Here is a 19,081-nt window from a genome sequence, read left to right as displayed (position 1 = left end):
CCACCCCACCCTCCAACTCACTCCCCACACTCTCAATACACATATATCCCCCCACCCCCACCCACACACACATACACACACGCGCACACTTAAAGAGTAAAAATTGGGCTGGGCTCGCATGAGCCAAGTGAGGAAACATTATAACAGGGAGCCGTCTGCACCGGGAGCCGGTCACAGACCGCAGCCTCCGGGCTGGGCACACAGCAGGAGGGAGGCCAAGGAGCCCCCCAACCAGGCTGAGAGGACCCCCAGAGACCCAGCAGCCACGGTCAATAACAGCCCCGGTGCAGAGAGCGCCCTCCGAGGAAACACTGGAGATATGACGCAATACGATATATACAGGGTAAAATGATAAAATAAATAAGAACAGGATACAATATAAATATAAATATAAATAGAGTAAGAAGATTAAAAAATGAATAAGAATAAAATCAAGAAATATTAGGTAAATCCTAAATTAATAATAGAATAACAGGATAGAATAAATAAGCATAAAAAATAAATAAACGCTAAGTAAAAGCTAAATTAAAAAGGTGGTCTTGAGCCTGTTCTTAAAAACATGTACATTCTCTGCGGCCCTGAGCTCCTCCGGCAGGCTGTTCCACAGACGAGGACCATACCACTGAAAAGCTGCCTCTCCGTGAGTATGTGTCCTGACTTTAGGGACAATCAAAAGGCCAGTACCAGAGGACCTCAGGGTCCGCGAGGGTTCGTATGGTAAAAGCAGATCTGAGAGATAAGAAGGCCCACGACCATTAAGACATTTAAAAACCAATAAAAGAACTTTAAAATCGATCCTGAAACACACGGGGAGCCAGTGCAGCATGGTGGCAAGGACCCTCTGGATGCATTGCCAGTCTGATAATGTCAGCGCTGATTGGACAACTCGGGTATCAGTGGCAAGAACCGTCTTGTGGCTTGGCTGGAGACTAGTGTCGGTGGGGGGTGATGGGATGTCTCTGGAGGCTGGTGACAAAATAGATGTGACCCTCAGCAGGCGACCAGCAGTGGAGACAGAGACCATCAGGATTGGGTGGCACTGGACCCTTGGACTATGACTTAAACTCACACATAGCCAGCGAAGGACGCATGGGCTCCAGTTAAGGCTCAGGGAGCTGCCATAAATCAACAACAGTCCTGGTTATGACAACACATATGGAGCTACATTATAGCTACAGATATTGCAATGCTGTTTAAACCAAAGCACCTCAGCCAGTTTTATTATCTAAGCTTCTGCAATGGAGTCTGATGTCTCACTCACATTTCTTCTTGTTGCATGTTGAAGCTCTGCTGAACCTTGTTAAGATCCAACCAAGCAAAATATGATTTTTTGCTATTTTTCAGGTGGTCTTAAACGTTTAAACGGGGCTGTATTATTCTATAAAGCTAGCATGCACATTATAACTATATACCCATAAACACTAGTCTATAACTAAACACCTAAAAGTAAAAAAAAATCAACTCAAAGCAGTAGAAAGAAAGCCACAAGTAATCCAAGCTAAAGCTTAAATTACATTTATTGGCTGTCTGTTCCCCAGATTTGATCTGTGACTGGAAAATACTAACAGCAATATCATGTTTAGTTTTATTCTTCCACATAACTAAATGAAGCAGTGGCCTAATCCAGAGTAGGACGATCCATACGTGCCCGAGCTCTTTGCAGCAAGTAATTTATGTCTGTTAGCTGCTGTGGGAACTGATCTAAGGGTTAAGTCTGGGGCCAGCCTAACCCAAAATCTAATTTAACATTGGTTTTCTGCATGTCCCCACTGGTATTAGTTGGTTAAACTGATGAGGTTAAATTGATTTAAAATTACATTATTAATGATGTTGATTCATATAGAGATTTTAATAGTAGAACAAATATACACACGTTTGTTAATGTGTTTTTCTCCCCTCTCACAGATCTCCATCAACGAGCATCTCAAGCAGCTGACAGATGCTCATGGGGATTTTGGCCTTACACATGGTAACTATACTGCTTATTTAGTAGTACTTACCAGCAAACATGAGACGTGTGTGTGTGTGTGTGTGTGTGTGTGTGTGTGTGTGTGTGTGTGTGTGTGTGTGTGTGTGTGTGTGTGTGTGTGTGTGTGTGTGTGTGTGAAAATAAAATGATTTGAACTAATGATGACAGCAGTGGCACAAAATAAACGATGGGGGTAACAAAGCTCTCCTTTGACTGGATCGCTGTCTAGTTCTGTTCAACTTTTTGATTTCAGCTTCATCATGCGGTGCCAGCATGACCCAAGCTTGTGACGCAAGCTCTGTGCTCTCTGATGTCATTCAGTCATAACAGAAGTGCAAAGTGGCTAAACATTCAAAATGTAAAAAAAGAAAAGAAAACTTAAGATCTAATCAGAAGTATAAGTGAGAGTGTAGGGAGACGCATGTTGGAGTCTTCTTCATGAGTGAAGGAAGAGTGGAACACAAGATATTTATTATTTGTAATAAATGAGCTAAGAGAACAGAAGATGCTTCAAAAGTGCTTTTTTGATCATGTTGGAAGTCCAGCATTTCACTTGCAATTACCATTCTGTTACTTTAACATAATCTCAGGATTAACTAAGAAGACCTCAATGCAAGAATAACGGATCTTTAATATTTCCATGTACATGAAATGCACTCTATTACATATTTACAAGGCATTCATTTTATAACTAATCAACCTTAGACTAGCTCAACCAGATCATGAGCCAAAGTTCAGCCAGCAAGCTGATCTAATTATATCTACTGGCTACAAAAGCTATTAGCAGGCAGCAGTCGTTAGGTAGAAACAAAAAGGCAGTTTTTGTCACTGATTTGGAGAGCAAAATGAGAAAAAATATAATGACAGCTGGCCGGCTGTAGGGATGGGAATCGAGAACCAGTTCTTGATAGTTCAATTCCTCTGTTAGTCTGCTTCCCTATCGATTCCACTTATCGGTTCCACTTGCAGTTGGGCTTCCATCAGTTGAGTTCCGTTTGTGATGTTGGAGAAGGGAAATAGTAGTGTGGTCTACATCGTGGATATGGACAATACTTTTTGTTTTGTTTTGCACAAAATAACCAGAGTGCGATGGTAAAGCGGAAACTGCATCCATAGCAGACACAACTGCATTATGCTGCTAACACAACTTTGGTTCTTTGCTAAGCTAGCCAAGAACCCAGAGTGATGTTAAAGCTATGTGAATGCTGACCCCAGCTCAACAGCAACATCCTGAACTTCAACAGGTAACAATTGGATGAGCAATCAGGCTTCAACCTCCGTTTCTACCTGTTTATGTCTCTATAGCAGAATCACTGTGGTCATTGCTTTAAAGTCTCTTTGTGCTGAATTTCATCTTTGCTTTGTGCCGTCGGCTTTGTGTTCATACCTGAATACTAAGCGAAAGATTATATGTGTGTCCTAATTAAGATAGAGATTTATGCTGGTGTATGGGACTGTAGCCTAGAGGTTTATATTTTTAACTGGTCATTATGAGACAATGCATTTCAGTTCTTTTTGCAGAGAAACAAAAAAGTAATGCAATTAGTAGCGTAATGAAATCATTTCTCCTGAGAGTAATTAAGAAATATGCAGATTTCTTTTAAGGAAAGTTCTCTGTGGATGTGTGATACATTACTTTTTTATCTCACGAAAGGGGAAATGCCTTAAACATGTACAAACATTGTCCCTCACAGCATGCACTTAACACAAATGTAATGTCTTTGATATCCTGCTTAGTGGTGATGGTGACTCTGACTCCTTGAGAACTAAGTGAGAATCGATAAGAGAATCGATAAGGTATTGAAGTGATAAGCGATCAATAATCTGAATCCTAAACTCTTATCAGTTCCCATACCGAGTAGGCTATCTTTCCAAATCTTAATCTGGACTAAAAAGAAAATGGCTAGAGCCGGCCCTACTGTCTGAGCTATGGGGCTTATTTGGTCATATGCATAAGATCAGGCACTTTTTGTTTCTAATTACTTTCTTTGTTTGTTTTTTAATTGCTATTTGTTTCATGCGTTTCTGTCATTGCGCTAGTAGATGAAATATAAATGTGTAAGTGCTTAAAGTGACACTGTCAGCAAATTAACCGTGTTTTACAAAACTAAAACTCAAGTTTTCAGAAAGAATATCTAAAAATGTTCCTAATTAAATGTAAAACACACGCATTTCTGGAATGATTTTTTAATAGTTTTTCCACCTCTGTCCACTCTGAGTGACATGATAAAAAACAGAAAAATAAATTAAATGGAAATTTAAATTTAATTGATAAAAAGCAAAAATAATGTGCAAATAAAATATGACAATATCAAAGATAAAAACATTGTTACAACATGTAAAGGGCCGTGACATATAGCATTGAAACAAATCATTTAACAGTACTGCCTGAAAATCTTTGTGTCTGACCATTTTTTCATAATGTTTATTAATAATAATAATAATAATACTAATAATAATAATAATAATAATAATGGAAATAATAACAATGTCTCTTCACACCACTGGGAAATACATTTCATTACAGTAGATGTCTTTCTGGAAGTTTTGTAACAAAATTTGTTTTTTTTTTAAAGTTCAAAGAACCCACAGCAGTAGGTACACAAACAGCCAGAGGCAGACAGAGAAAGGTCCAGGAGACAAACACAAAGAAAAATTCAATAAAGATGAATATCCATTGACCCCCCCCCCCAAAGTGCAGATGAATGGATTCTCCCCAGAACCAAGAGCGACCCCCGACCCACCAGCCAGCTCCAGCCCCAGGAGGGTGCAGGAAACAGGGGTGTAGAAAGTCCATTTTAATTTCAAATGGTCTAATGTAATTAGAAGACAGTTTCTTTGATTCAGCATGGATGGGTACAAATTGAGTGGACAGGCCAGGACGGTAGGCGGGTACTAGGATTCTGTTGCGATTGGTAAGACATTTATTTTACTCCTTGTTCCTTAGCAGGGTGGCTGCAGGACTTGGTCTGGGTGCAGACAGAGGACCCAGAAACATATTCAGTGACATGCATTATAAGAGAAGGGCACCAGAACAGATGTTGCAGGAAGGAAATGGATTTAGGTTTTGGCCGTGTGTGAAATACCTTAGACCAGGGGTCGGCAAGCTGCGGCTCTTTAGTTCTTATACTGCGGCTCTGCGTGGTTTGGGAAAATAAATTAGAAGCTATTAGCTGAAGTGTATTTTATTTATGTTCTTTTTTAACTTGTAGTTCTAAACTGGAAGATTATTGTGATATTGAAATATAAAAATGAAATTATATTATATTATTTTTTCATCACTCAAAATAAGCGTCACACTCGTGGAAGCGGTGTACCCGCCGAAACGCCGTGCATTTATCGAGACTTTCAACCCCAGGTAGGCCAATTATGGATCTTTGGATCCACATTATGTCAGCAGCTCCACCGTGAACTATGGTAAATGGTAAATGGCCTGTATTTATATAGCGCTTTACTAGTCTCTAAGAACCCCAAAGCGCTTTACATATCCAGTCATCCACCCAGTCAGCCACACATTCACACACTGGTGATGGCAGCTACATTGTAGCCACAGCCACCCTGGGGCGCACTGACAGAGGCGAGGCTGCCGGACACTGGCGCCACCGGGCCCTCTGACCACCACCAGTAGGCAACGGGTGAAGTGTCTTGCCCATGGACACAACGACCGAGACTGTCCAAGCCAGGGCTCGAACCGGCAACCTTCCGATTACAAGGCGAACTATGTTAAACCAAACACGCTCGCGCCTCACAGACGACAGCTTACAGTCCTGTAAAGATGAAAGTGACTTCGTACAGCCCCGACCTGCAGACGCTGTGCGCAGAGGTTCAGGAGCAGAAGTCCCGTTGTAAACATGTCACGGCAGACCCGACGATGTTTGCATGAACACGCTTTTCAGCATCTCTTTATTGACCACTTTTCACACACGGCTGCTGTACGCACACAGCCGGCTGTAGCTTTGCAGCTCACAGCCCGACTCACACCAACACAACAGCACAGACGTTAAGGCGGCGAGACGTGATTGCGGGTGCAGCTCAGGTGCGTCCGCCTCCCCTACAGACCACGCCCCGCCACACACATTAACCAGGTAAAATACATATTTGGGCAGAATTTTGCAAATATCTATTTTGCATCTTTCAGCAGCATCGAGCTTTTTTTCCAATTATTTTTTAAAAGTCAGGTCAAGGCTCCAAAAGCACAAAGGAGATATAAGGAGGGCTCACAACAGTTTTTGTTTGCTGGATCATTTTAGTTCAGCTGGGTGTCTTTCCTTTGGTTATATTTCTTTAAGAGTTCAAAATGTGTTAATTACATAAATAAAATGTAATTTTCTCTGTAGCACTTCATGGATTTCATAAGCAACACACCTTAGTTGTTCACACAAAGCATAAAGGTAAAAAAAAACAATATATAAAAAGTATTTGTGGCTCCCAGTGTTTTCTTTTGCGTGGAAACTGGGTCCAAATGGCTCTCTGGGTCTTAAAGGCTGCTGACCCCTGCCTTAGACGGACTGAAGTGGGCACATAGAAGTGACCAGGACAGGCCAGGACAGTAGACGGGTGCTGGGATCGACCGGTAAATCAGAAGTTCTGCTTTTATGCTCAACTCTCTCTCTACCAAAACGGTACAGTGCAGTGTCCATATCATTTCAACTACAGCCCCAGTTCATCAGTCAGTCTCCCACTCCCTTCTCTTCTCACTCGTTCGTACTCCATTTGGGGCAGCAACTCATGCCCGGCCCAGAATAGGAACTCCACCCATCTTTTCTGATCTTCAGAAGTCCATATATGCAAGATAAATGGTAAATTGACTGGATTTTATAGCACTTTTCAAACTCAAGCACTCACTTTATACATCATTTACTCATTTTCACCCATTCATAAAAGCATTTTTTCTACCTAACGTTCACACACATTCACACTCCAATGATAACATTTGATAATCAGAGTTTAGAACAGCAGTGCATCTTCCTACCTTCAGCTAGTAGCTCAAGAAGGAGAGATCATTTGAAAGATTTAAACATGATTTACTGAGATAGAGAAACTAATGTATTTGGCGATTAGACCAATGACCCATGATGGCAGAACAGGTGACCACCGGTGAAAGACATGAAGAAACTCTGGAAGCTAGTACCAAAGGAGACATGGTCCATCCAGTGGCTTGGCACGAGGCCACTGATGGCAGAGGATATGATTAACTGGAAGCTAGTGCTGACACAGACGACACCTTAGGTGGCATAGCCAGAAGGTGGCTAGGATGGAACCCAACAAGGGTGATATAGACCCTCGGGTGCCTTGGACAGAGGCCGACAATGGCAACAGAGACCCTAATGTGGCTTAAAGAGGGGCCCTTGGGTGACGTTAATGGAGGCCAATGGAGGCCATCACATGGATTGGACAGAGAAGGATGACAGCAAGGATAGAAAGAAAACCCTCGTGGCCTGCCAGGTAGCCAACCACAACAATGAGTTCCCATCAATGGCTTGACAGATAGCCGGGGATGACCACAGAAACCCACAACCTCAGGCAATATGGCATCCTCGGGCTCAGGCTCAGGAATCAGCTGAGGCTCAAGGATGTCAAGATTCACTGCACATATAGGAGACTTTGGAAACACTGGTGGTTGGGGCAGCTCAACAGAGCATGCAGCAAATCTTACAGGGGACAGGGACTGTGGCTGTTCTGGCTCAGAATTCCCCCAGAAGTCCCAGAGCACAGTCACAATATCTGGGGATAGTCTCTGAGATGGTGTGCTCATGAACACAAAATTCAATCTCTGGAGGGGTCATCTCGGCAGCACAGTAAACAGTTTCTGTGTGAGGTACCAGCTCAGAAATGGAAAACATTGTCTCTTCCTCTGAAACACCAATACAGTCGTATCACTGTTTGTCGGCACAGAAACACCCCAAGTATTTCACTGTTGACTGCTTCAGAGACTGCCGTGGACTTCTTCTTTATTACTGGGTGTCTGAGAAACACCAGACAAACATTATTATCTGTTCCAGAAACAGAAAACTTTCTTTGGTTATTGGCCAGCTCACAAATACAGAACACATTTTTTATACTGACCGACTAAGAAATACAAAACTCATTACAAAATTCAAAGAAACACACTTCAGTCTTTGAATGAGGTGACCACAAAAAACATGTTTTGAACTGGTCGTCTGGTCTTTCTTCCAGCAGGAATAAAAAAAGAAAAACAGTCTTATATTGTATCATCAACAGTCTGACTCAGACACAAAACCCTCAGTTTTTAACTTTGCTGGTTTAGCGGTTATGCTGATGGTGAAGAGAACACAGAACAGTCTTTGCTTAGATTTCTTCTGGCTGGGGTAGCACGAGAGAACACGTCTTTTTCATTCAGCCTAGAGGATTGTTGTGGAGACCCTGTTTTAGCAGATACCAGTGGAGCTGCAAATGTGGGCAGTAGTGAAAGGTACCGGTGGTGGCAGCTTCACTTCCTCCTCAAAGTGGGAACCGGTTATGGTGATGTTAAAAAGCATGTGATCCACTGATGTGGCAGTGATGAAGGGCTCGTCCACTGCAGCGGTGGCATAGAAGTACTGTTGGGCTCAGTCTTTTTATAGTTGTGTTCTTCTGTCAGGTTAGCTGTGTGGCTGCAGGAGTAAGACCCAAAAGGCGGGAGTTGGAAATAAGGGATAAGCAGTATCATGCTAAACTCAAGGCAGTAGCCACTGACTTAAGTTGGAGCACATGGAATAGAAAAGCAATGAACACACACCATGAAGAATACTGACACAATACAGACACACCAGATAACGAACAGAGACCTAGACACAAAATACAAGGAAGAACAAACATCAAAATAAAATAGAAAAACAGTGTACAGGAGGACAAAGGGAGAAAGGTAAACAAAGATGGTGACAGGATTCAGAGACCAGACGGACACAAGGATAAGGCTGAGAAAACAGAAAGTGAAAACCAAAGATGATAACTAAATATTACAAAACCAAGACACATGAACTCAACTACAACATAAGCAGGGAAGATGACGCTAAAATACAAACCGACGACTGAAAAATACAATAATGAAATGAGAAACAGCAATCAAACAAATACTACGAACAAACCAAACTAAGAAACAAATGATCCACAAAACAACAACAAAACATGAACTCACTAAAAACTCTGCGTTCAACACCGAGGGACCATGACAGCTTTGGAAATTTCAGACACTTCAAACAAAATTAGGAGATGATTATCAATATTTGTTTTGGGTTTTAATCATCTATCATCTGTTTGTGCAGGATCTGTGGTGACCCCCTTCGAGCAGGGCGTCTCTCCAAACAACGTGCCGTACTACATCAAGTAAGTGCTCTGGTGCTCAGCTTGTAGCCCTGCTTGTCCTCTTCATCGGCTACACACAATTTTTAACTTTCATTCTGTCGCACTCTGGTTTCCCTGGGCTGGGGCGCAACACAGAATAAATGTGCTTTGGAAACTTCAAACTTCAAAACTACAAACTTCATTAGCGAACATGATTTGTGACAGTAGGCAGTCTTAAACTAGCAGTGGGGCTATTCTTTCTCAAATCAAATAGGCCTTCCAAGATATGTATGGTATATAATGGTCTGTCAAACCACTTTCAGGCCTTTTTTATTTTATTTTATTTTTCACATTGTAATCTGAGGCAATAATAGTACCTCAAAGACTGTTAAAGACAGACGATTCACTGGTCTTTCTTCCCATCAAAATGAATCAAAATCTGTAATTTGTGAAAAATACATGAAAAATGTCTGTCTATTGGCCACGTCTTAATGCATGCCCAATCATCCAGGCAAGTGAAGACGCTCCGTCCAGATGAACAGAACTTTTGGAGATATCTGTTGGCTAGTTAAATGCCTCTTGCACAGTGTTTCATGGAGAAGCATCTTGCTGTTGTGGTATGGTAGAAATAAAAACAGAATTGGTCACATTCTACAACAAGACCAAAGGAGGTGTAGACACATGGACCACATGGTTAGCACCTACATATGTAAGTTTAAAAACAAAGAGGTGGTCAATGGTGCTGTGGTATGACATACTTAACATTGCTACCCTTCACCTTTTCATAGCTTAGCACCCTGAATTCAAGAGCAGAATCACTAATGCACAACTCACACCACACATGAGAACTCAACTGGAAAGTTGCTCCCAACAAAAAGCCACAGGAAAAGCAGACAAGCCCAACCAAAGAGAAACAAAGATCATGAAGTCAGAAGTTGGTGTGGTAAATCCAGTGTATGGATGTCATTAGATGTAGCGATTGTTCTGTTCTGGAAGAGTGTACCCAGTCACTTGTGCATGTAAGGGTTAAAAAGTATTCTGCATGCATTATTTTGCAGTATTATATGTCATTCAGAAATTGCTAAGAATTGTCTTTTCTAATTTAAATTTTATTACTGTATGCTAAAATAACTTGGACCTTTGGACCATAAAAGTAAAGCAAGTTGGAGAAAGACGTACAGGAATATTTTTTAAATTGTCTGATTTTAGATGGAATGACCCAAAGTTGGTCCTTTTCAGATTCAGATCAACTTTATTAATCACAAAAGGAGGCAGTTTGTTCGCAGCTTACCCACACAACCTACTCCCACAGTCAAACACACAACCAATAATCACAAACACTGTTGCATGTCAATTTCTTACACTGTAATATTTCTTTTTCAGCAGAGGCAAGCCAAGGACGCGAGATACACTCAAAGTATTGTTTCCCAATTTTTAATAGTTCAAGGTGGATTGTTACATCGTGGCACATTGTTTGGTCCATAACTGTGGGCTTGCCTGGTATTGCTGGTCAAAGATTCATCCACTCAGGATACGTTCAGTCGTTTGCTGCTTTTAATGCAATTCTTCATTTGTCTGCACTTTTCCATCCACTCAACTGTACGTCCAAATTTGAAACAAAGTTCTGACTCTTTAGACGAGAAAAAGCAGAAACACTTGCATAAAAACATATACACATCAACTCACTGACTCCACATTGGGAGTCACCACTGTAGCATTATATTTGGGCAAATTACTTTCATGCTGTGTGGTAAAATGTTTGTTTGTCGGAGGCATTTCCTCTCTTTGTTGTGATCTGTCTTGGGGTAATTATTATTATGTAAATATATTACACATATTCACAAATCAGTTTTCTTAGAAGTAATGTATTACTCCCAGGAGAAAGTAATTCATTACACTACTTGCATTACTTTGAAGTTTCTCCATAAAATGACCTGAAATACATTGTCTCATAATTACCAGCAACAGTATAAACCTTTAGGCTACTGTCCATACACAAGCATAAATCCATATCCTAATGAGTGCACACATATTATCTTTCTCTTAGTTTTCAGCACAAAGCAAAGATGAAATCCAGCACAAAGACACTTTAGTGATAGCCACAGTGATTCTACTGCAGGAACAGGTACAAGCTGCAGCCTGACTGCTCATCAGTTTGTTGAAGTGTTGAAGTTCGGGGTCTGGCTGCTGGCCTGAGGTTGGCAGTCACTCAGCTTCATCAACACTCTGGGTTCTTGGCTAGCTTAGTGCTAGCATGCTGTCCGAGCAGATGCTTGCAAATAGCTGAAGTTGTGTTAGCAGCATTAATTAAGTTGTTTCGGTCCTGGATGCACTTTACACATGTTACTCTCGTCCTTTTGTTTAATAAAACAAAAGTAATATTCATAGACATGCTGCAAACTGCACCATTATCCACCACTAACTGAAATCAGCTGATTGTAGCGCGACTTTAAGTAGAACTGATAGGCAGGATCGACAGGCAAGCAGACGACACGACACTGACTCAGAGAAACACAGGGTTTAAATACACTGGGGAGTAACGAGGGGAATGAGACACAGAAGGAGGGGACACCTGGGAGAAATCAGGACTGACGAGACAAGCAAAGCAGGACACATTCACATAAGACACGGACCTTCAAAGTAAAACAGGAAGGATCACACAGAGACGCGAACTTGACAGTGGAGACAGCAACTAAGAAACACAGAGACATAAACCATAAGGCAGAGGACTCTAAGAACTGAAAGACACAGAGGGGAACTCAAACCTGCAGACACAGACTTACACAGAACAGAGGGGACACAGAAACATGAAGGGCAAGGGATCGAAACTAGAAACCATCGAATAACTCACACAAGTACGATAATACAAACATCACAAATAACTAAAAACGCTGGGTCAGGAGACCCAGGACCGTGACAAAAACTCTGTTCCAGGTTTCAGGAGATCTTTCTCATTGTGCCTTTGGCAGATCCAAATCTCATATTTAGTCACTTAGCGTTGGCTGAGGGAATAAGTTTGGGGACAGACGAACTATTAAAAGACCGTTTTTCAAAGTCATCATCACTAGAATGTTGTGCATCTGGAGACAAAACATCAGATGCTTATCTCTCGTCAACTAAGGCAGTAAAAATGGGAGTTCAAATTTCATTTGACTGTAATACAGTCAAATGTGATCCTGTTTACTGTTACCACTTGTGAAACAATGCGACATAAAAGATCTGGTTGAAGATGGAGGCCAGTGGGTCTGTGCAGACTTTCAGGAATGACGGGACACACTGTTAAATCCCAGAGCCTTCCCGGTGTTCTGTCTCTGGATAAGCAGACTAAACATCCTCACGGATCTTTAGCACAGGTAGGGGTCAGATGGGACGGGGTGGGGGTGCAAGTAGTCTTTTTGTATAGGTGTGAGGTGAGAGTGAGCATCTTTGTGTGTGGATGTGAGGGTGAGCAGGTGGGAGGTGTGAGTGGTTGTCTTTCAAATCTGCAGTAGAAGGTTTTAAGGCCATCAGCCAGCTGGTGGAGCAATGGACTCCTGTCACTGGTGCAAGCTGATGCAGGGTCATCGGCTGAGAAGCTGCTTTTTAGCTTTTAGCTTTAGTGCCTAATCCGGTCGCTTGCCATGCTTTTCAGGGTTTTCCATTAGGAGACAGTACCTGTTAGTACCTACTCAGCTCGGGTTCCCAGTGATCTGAAAATGTGATGTCAACAGACTGCATGCCACCGATTGGCTAATCAGTGGCATCACTCGCTGAGCCATGAGAGCGTCTCCTTCACGAAAATCAAACCCGGCATTTTTAAAACCCAGCAACGAGAGAAACAGCTGCAAAAAAAGAACATCATTGTCCTGAGTCTGACAAAAAGACACAGACCCATCAGCAGGTGTGTTCTCTCGACGTCCACCTTTGTTGTGGCGTTCATGTTGCACAGTAATTCCTTCGTGGGACGCTCAGCCACATTGCTGTGACAACCCCACGCACATCAGGCGTTGTGATGGAAAACAAGTTGAGTCGCGTAGGGACTAACGGAAAAGTGGCTTTAGTTACCCTGATCTCCTTGGTTAGCTTGTTTCTAGCCTGCTTGTAGAGGGCCCGGACCCCTCTGCTGTAGGCCTCCTCTGTGAATAACCAAGTAGCATAAACAGTTAACCTAACCCCACTAACTGCATGACTTTGGACTGGTGGAAGACGGGTACTCTGGCTTCCTCCTGCATACCTTCTTCCTTGAGTACCCACACAAACACGAGAAGAACGTACAAATTCAAACAGAAAGGACCCAGCCAGTTGATGGAATTGAACTCAGGACCTTCGTGCTTTTTAACATGGCATCATTTATTTACTTTACCTATATGAAGCATTTATATTATTCCTGATTACGGTAACATCACCTGGTCATCTTTACTGAACGGGAAGTAAACGAAAAACTGAGTTAGTGGTTTAAGAATCCAGAGCAAAGCAGGCACAGTGTCATGATTCTGATTTGGGTTGTTAATTATAGACGTTAATGTTTTCAGTATTACTGCTATAATTTGCAAGCAGGTACACCTGTTCATAAAAATGAACAAAGTAATACTGGATACATCATTGTTATTTTTGCTGTCTATTGTCAAGACCAATATAGTCTATCCATTCACTTAACCACTGAGATCCATCAAGTCCCTTCACCAGCAGGGGGGCTGGAGCCTTTTCCAACTACCATCAGAATCAGAATAACCCTGAGGAAAGGGGCAAGAGGCGAGGAACACCTGACGCAGGGCTAACACAGAGAGACAGACAACCATTATGACCTATGGGCAGTTTATAGTAGCCTAGCCCACTGACTGGATGCCTTTGGGTTTTGGGAGGAAGCCAGAGTACCCAGTGAGAACCCACACAAACACACAAGCTCCACAGAGAAAGGCACTGGCTAGATATTTTAATCCACAGTGCTAATCACCACGCCACCACACTCTCCACTGAGATCCTTATTAAATATGGTTATATTTAAATGATAACTGTCATCATTAAGTTATCCGTCTTATCTATTATTTTCTAGATTTTTCTCCTTTCAATGGATAATATTTAATAATTAGGATAATATTTAATAATTAGGGTAATATTTAATAATTAGGGTAATATTTAATAATTAGGGTAATATTTAATAAAAGGATATTTTTTTCCAATGAGATCTCTTGTGCAAACATCGCATGAACAACAAAAGAAAGCCATGTAAGTTCAGTATAATCAAATCCCTGACATTGACTTTTCTCATGTTGAGCATTTATATTACTCGTGATTACAGCAACACCACATGGTGGTCTTCATAAAAGCAGAAGTGAGGCAGAAAAACGAAGTTAATGGTTAAGAAATACAGGGCAGACTCAAATGGACTACACATACACTAACAACAGTATAGAGTGCTTGAAAGTAAAAGAAAAAGTCAAGTCAAGGACCAAAAGCAGATGCATGGAGGCAGGCACAGGTGAACTTAAAGGGAGTCATTTATTAATAATCCCGTAGTTAAATCCAAAAGGGAAACAAAGTAAAAAGGGAAACACCAGAAGCCAGGAACTACAAACAGTTTACGCTGGGGATACAGGCTAATGATGGACGTGAACAGGTACAAATAAAGTAGCAAAAACAAGGATAAACAACAGATGACCAAACAAAGAACAAGAAGAAGACTGGAAGTACAAAGAAGGGTGTCTGGGGCAGAGATGAAACACCTGGGAAACACAGCTGAAACTCATAGACAGGAGGGTTCAGTGAAACTAAACACACAAAAGTTAAACAGGAAATAAAGAAGGAGAACATCAGTGACAGAGACTTGACATAAAAGGGCTGAAGACTAGGAAAAAATGTAATATAGAAAACTAGCAGAACACAACAGGAAGGGACAAACACATGGATATAAACACAAAGAAAATCAAGAATCATACATTTACATAAAGAAAACTAGAAAGTTAAAAACAACAACATTTAAAATCACGGGTAACAGACCCTTGACCTTAACAAAGACAAAGAACAACAGAGACAACACGAACACAATGCACAAAGGGAAAAGCAACTAATAAAACAAAACAATCCTTAAATCTTACTATCATTACTTTTGGCAAAAGGCCCTTATTTGCATTTCTCCTCCGTCAGTGTGGTCTGCTTTTAGTCATGTCAATAATTTCTTCACAGTCAAGAACTGATGTAAGATCTCTCTCAAGTGACAACATCAAAGCGAGTCCATGAGGTGGACCTCATGGAGCACCTCATGGTGCCACAGGAGCACCTGCTGGCACTCCTTATTCTCCCAACACTCGAGACTCGACACTCAAACGTTCAGACTCTCTCAGGTTAAATCAACGAGTCGCCATGTCAGTCAAATTTCTATTAATAGTAAGCGCCAGTAGAGTGGTTTCTGATTTTATCAGGCCATATGAGGAATTATGAAACCTGGCACTAAGTTCATTAAGCTGGAAGTCTATGATTTTATTTAATATAAGAAAATTGATGTGTCAGCTGACATTCTAGGAGAGTGACGATTGTAAACCCCTGTTGACTGAAAAGAACACAAAGGCTTATTGACATTTGGCAAAAAACATCTTGATGATGCCGAAGACCTTTTGGAAAATATTCTGTGGACTGATGAGAAAAAAGTTGAACTGGAAGATTTGTGTCCTTACACCTGACAGACGAACTAACACAGCAGTATATGAAAAGACCATAACAACAGTCAAACATGGTGGCCATAATTATTGGAACTATTATACAGTGGAACCCCGACTTACGAATACCCCGTTTCACGAAAAATTCAAGTTACGAAGGCGCTGAACGGCAATATTTCTGCCCGTGTTACGGCAAAATGCCCGAGTAACGAAATCTGCTGGCTCTGATTGGCTGAGCCTACAATGCCCACAATGCCTTCCAAATCATGTGACAACCCCTTGGCTTTCGTACTTGCGCTTCGCTGTTCCACTTGAACCACGTATTGTTGTTGCAGTTAGCGATGAGCCTATAGCCTATCAGTCACTCAAAACGCGCGATGGGTGCTTCGACTTACGAAAGACCCTTGGGAACGAATTAATTTGGTAAGTCGGGGTTCTGTTGTATCTGCTCTCTACCAGAAAATCCTAAAGAAGAATGCAATGCCATTCGTTTGTGTCCTGAAGCTTGGATTATGCAGCAACATAAGGATTTGAAACACACCACCGGTGAATGGAAACAAAAAAATTAAGCTTTTGAAGTGACCCAGTCAAAACATGGGCTTACATCTGATTGAGATTCCTTAAACATAACCTTAAACAGTTTGTTTATGCTTGAAAACCCTCCATGTTTTCTGAATAAAAACAATTCTGAAGAGTGGGTCAGAATTCCTCCAAAGCAAAGGGAAAAACTACACTGCAGGTGTAGCATTAAGAACGCATCAGGTAATGACTTCTACCAATTGTATCATCGTGTTTTTCTTCAATGTTTTTTCTTATTTCTCCAAATTCAAGACACTGTATATCAGAAATTCAACTCCCAAGGTTAGATTGCCAACACAAAGTTCTAGTTCAAAGTCTTGATGGAGAACAATAAGCACAAATACCCTGAGGTGTAGTGAACACCATCATGATCTCTGTCAAACTGACCTAACATTCATAATAACAGCATTATCGCTGTTGAAGATTCAGTTCATTTTCTGTTTATATATTTAGCTCTACGTCATAACAACTGTCATCTCACAATGTCTCATTTCTGTCTGCCGCTTATTTACGTTCCAGCTCATTGAAACGTCGCGGCAAAATGTCGAGGAAAAGCACCGAGTTTTTTAAATGGACTAACAATGAGGTGGAGCTGTTGCTGCGAGTAACACAAAAGTACAAAGTTGCAAAAGCGCGTGAGAGTTAAAGAATGTGAAGAACAGCTCTCTGCAGCGTGTACAGGCTGATGTTAATCTTTTTAGGGCTGTCAAAATTGAGAGCAATCAAAACAACTGCTGTATAATGCCCTCCGCTACCTTTGTTTAAATGGTCACATGACTGCATCACATGACTAAAATGCGTCATTGTTTTAGAAAGTCTGCGTTTTCGAGTGTCCACACTGCGACGGGACAGCTCCGTTTTGAAATGTGTGTGTTTTCGAGAGCGTTTTCAAACCGCTGCATTTTTCCATGGGGAAAAACGTCGTCTCAGTGTGGACAGGAGGCCAAAACGGAGAGAAGACGATGCAAAACGCATTAGTGTGGACGTAGCTTAATTCAGTGATGCTCTAGGAGTAAGCACTTGATAGTAGATAGGAATAACTGCCTTTCACAGAAGGAGGCAAGAAGCTGAAGGCTTAGCTTACACTGTATTTTTGGAAACTTTGGGAAGTATGCCTGCACTCTGAGAGTGAATTCCTCTGTTGGACAACCAACAGAACAGAGTCGAGATTCTAGTTGTGGTGAAAATGAAGACGGAGGCCTCTGAGTGCCCGGGGAGAAATGGAAATGGGGGTAAGGGTTGTATGAATGACTGTCTAACAGGTAGGATGACAGGAGAGCACTGAGATTTAAAGCACGCAGAACAGAGCCTGACTGGTTTGCAGAACATGGATAAGAAAGTGTTTGGACCAGAGTATTGATGTCAATATTAAGGCTACGTCCACACGTACACGGGTATTGTTGAAAACGGAGATTTTCCGTTTTTGTTTTAAAAAGTAATCCCGTCCACACGTAAACGCAAAAATGAAGGAAAACGCTGCTAGGAACATGTCAAAGCAACATGTGGCGATATATTCCTAAGCATGTAGAAATGCTGGCCAATCAGAAGTCTAGAAGCCTCGGTGAGCGATAGTAAACAAAGATGGCGCATAGAAGCAGAACCGAGTGGTATGTGTGGAGGGACAGTAACTGTGTGTGTATGTGTGAGCATTTAAACACTGCAGAGAGTACAAGTAACAGTAACAGTATTTTGTCTAAGTCCCCCATTGTAGAAATGCATTTCACCGAAACGTGGCGCACAGTGTGACGTCAAAAAATGCGCACACCTTTGACGCTGCGTTTTCTCCGTTTTCCTCGTCCACACGTAAATGCAAAAATGGAGTTTTCAAAAATATCCACCCTGGCCGGCGTTTTTAAAAATCTCCGTTTTCAGTGACCAAAAACGCCGTTTACGTGTGGACGAAAGGCGCAAACGCATAGAAAAATCTGCGTTTTCAAAAATACCCGGGTACGTGTGGATGCAGCCTAAGTTTGACAGATAAAAAAACAAACAAGTGATGTAAAGAATAGACAGGTGGTTGACAGATCTTCCTTACTGAACTTAAGCATAAGATTAAATATTAAGAACAAACAGGAATCTTCAGCCAAAGAGAATTAGTAAAGTCAGCAATTGACGGCTCATTGTCGCTGGCCTTCATCTCTTAGGTGATGGATAGGATTGAGGTTGGTGTTTGTGCTGGCCACTCAGACAGGGGTAAAAAGGACCATCCTGGGGGCTCAGTCCTTGAACACTAATCCCAAAAAATGACCCTGACACGCATTTGCAGATATACACACATACACACCACCACTACAATCCTGCACCCCTCCTCCTCCATTTCTGGCTCTCATCATTGAGGTGAAAAACTTCTAATGGAGTCTAGGCTCCTTTGCTTTGAGAAACAGTGGGATGGGGGAAGGGTGGAAGAGGCGGGGAGCCTGAGCTCCACCTATTCAAGCAGCCCAGGCTAAGTTTTCTGGAAGCACACAGGACTAGATGGAAATTAGTTTAATTTCAAAATAAAGGTGTCAGGATTTCCAGTTCAATCCTGTTATATTTGTCATAGTTGTGTAACTTCTGTGTATATTCCCATTATTTAGCAATGAATAGCCAGGGTGTGTAAACTTGCTGAGGGCTT

General features: G+C 41.7%; 1 protein-coding gene across 4 annotated transcripts in view; it reads left to right on the top strand.

Moving 5' to 3' along the window:
• Positions 1-19,081, top strand: part of dmd (dystrophin) — a 308,778-nt gene that overhangs the window by 239,734 nt on the left and 49,963 nt on the right. For all 4 annotated transcript variants that reach the window (XM_080877233.1, XM_080877231.1, XM_080877230.1 and 1 more), the window contains 2 exons: positions 1,906-1,969; positions 9,235-9,295. In XM_080877233.1, coding sequence (XP_080733359.1) covers positions 1,906-1,969; positions 9,235-9,295 — 125 coding nt within the window. The remainder of the gene's footprint in view (positions 1-1,905; positions 1,970-9,234; positions 9,296-19,081) is intronic.

This window comes from Rhamphochromis sp. 'chilingali' (assembly GCF_963969265.1).
Source record: "Rhamphochromis sp. 'chilingali' genome assembly, chromosome: 3".
In the NCBI taxonomy this organism is placed as follows: Eukaryota; Metazoa; Chordata; class Actinopteri; order Cichliformes; family Cichlidae; genus Rhamphochromis; species Rhamphochromis sp. 'chilingali'.
Note: the sequence above shows the minus strand (reverse complement) of the source record. Positions and strands in the feature narration are given on the sequence as shown.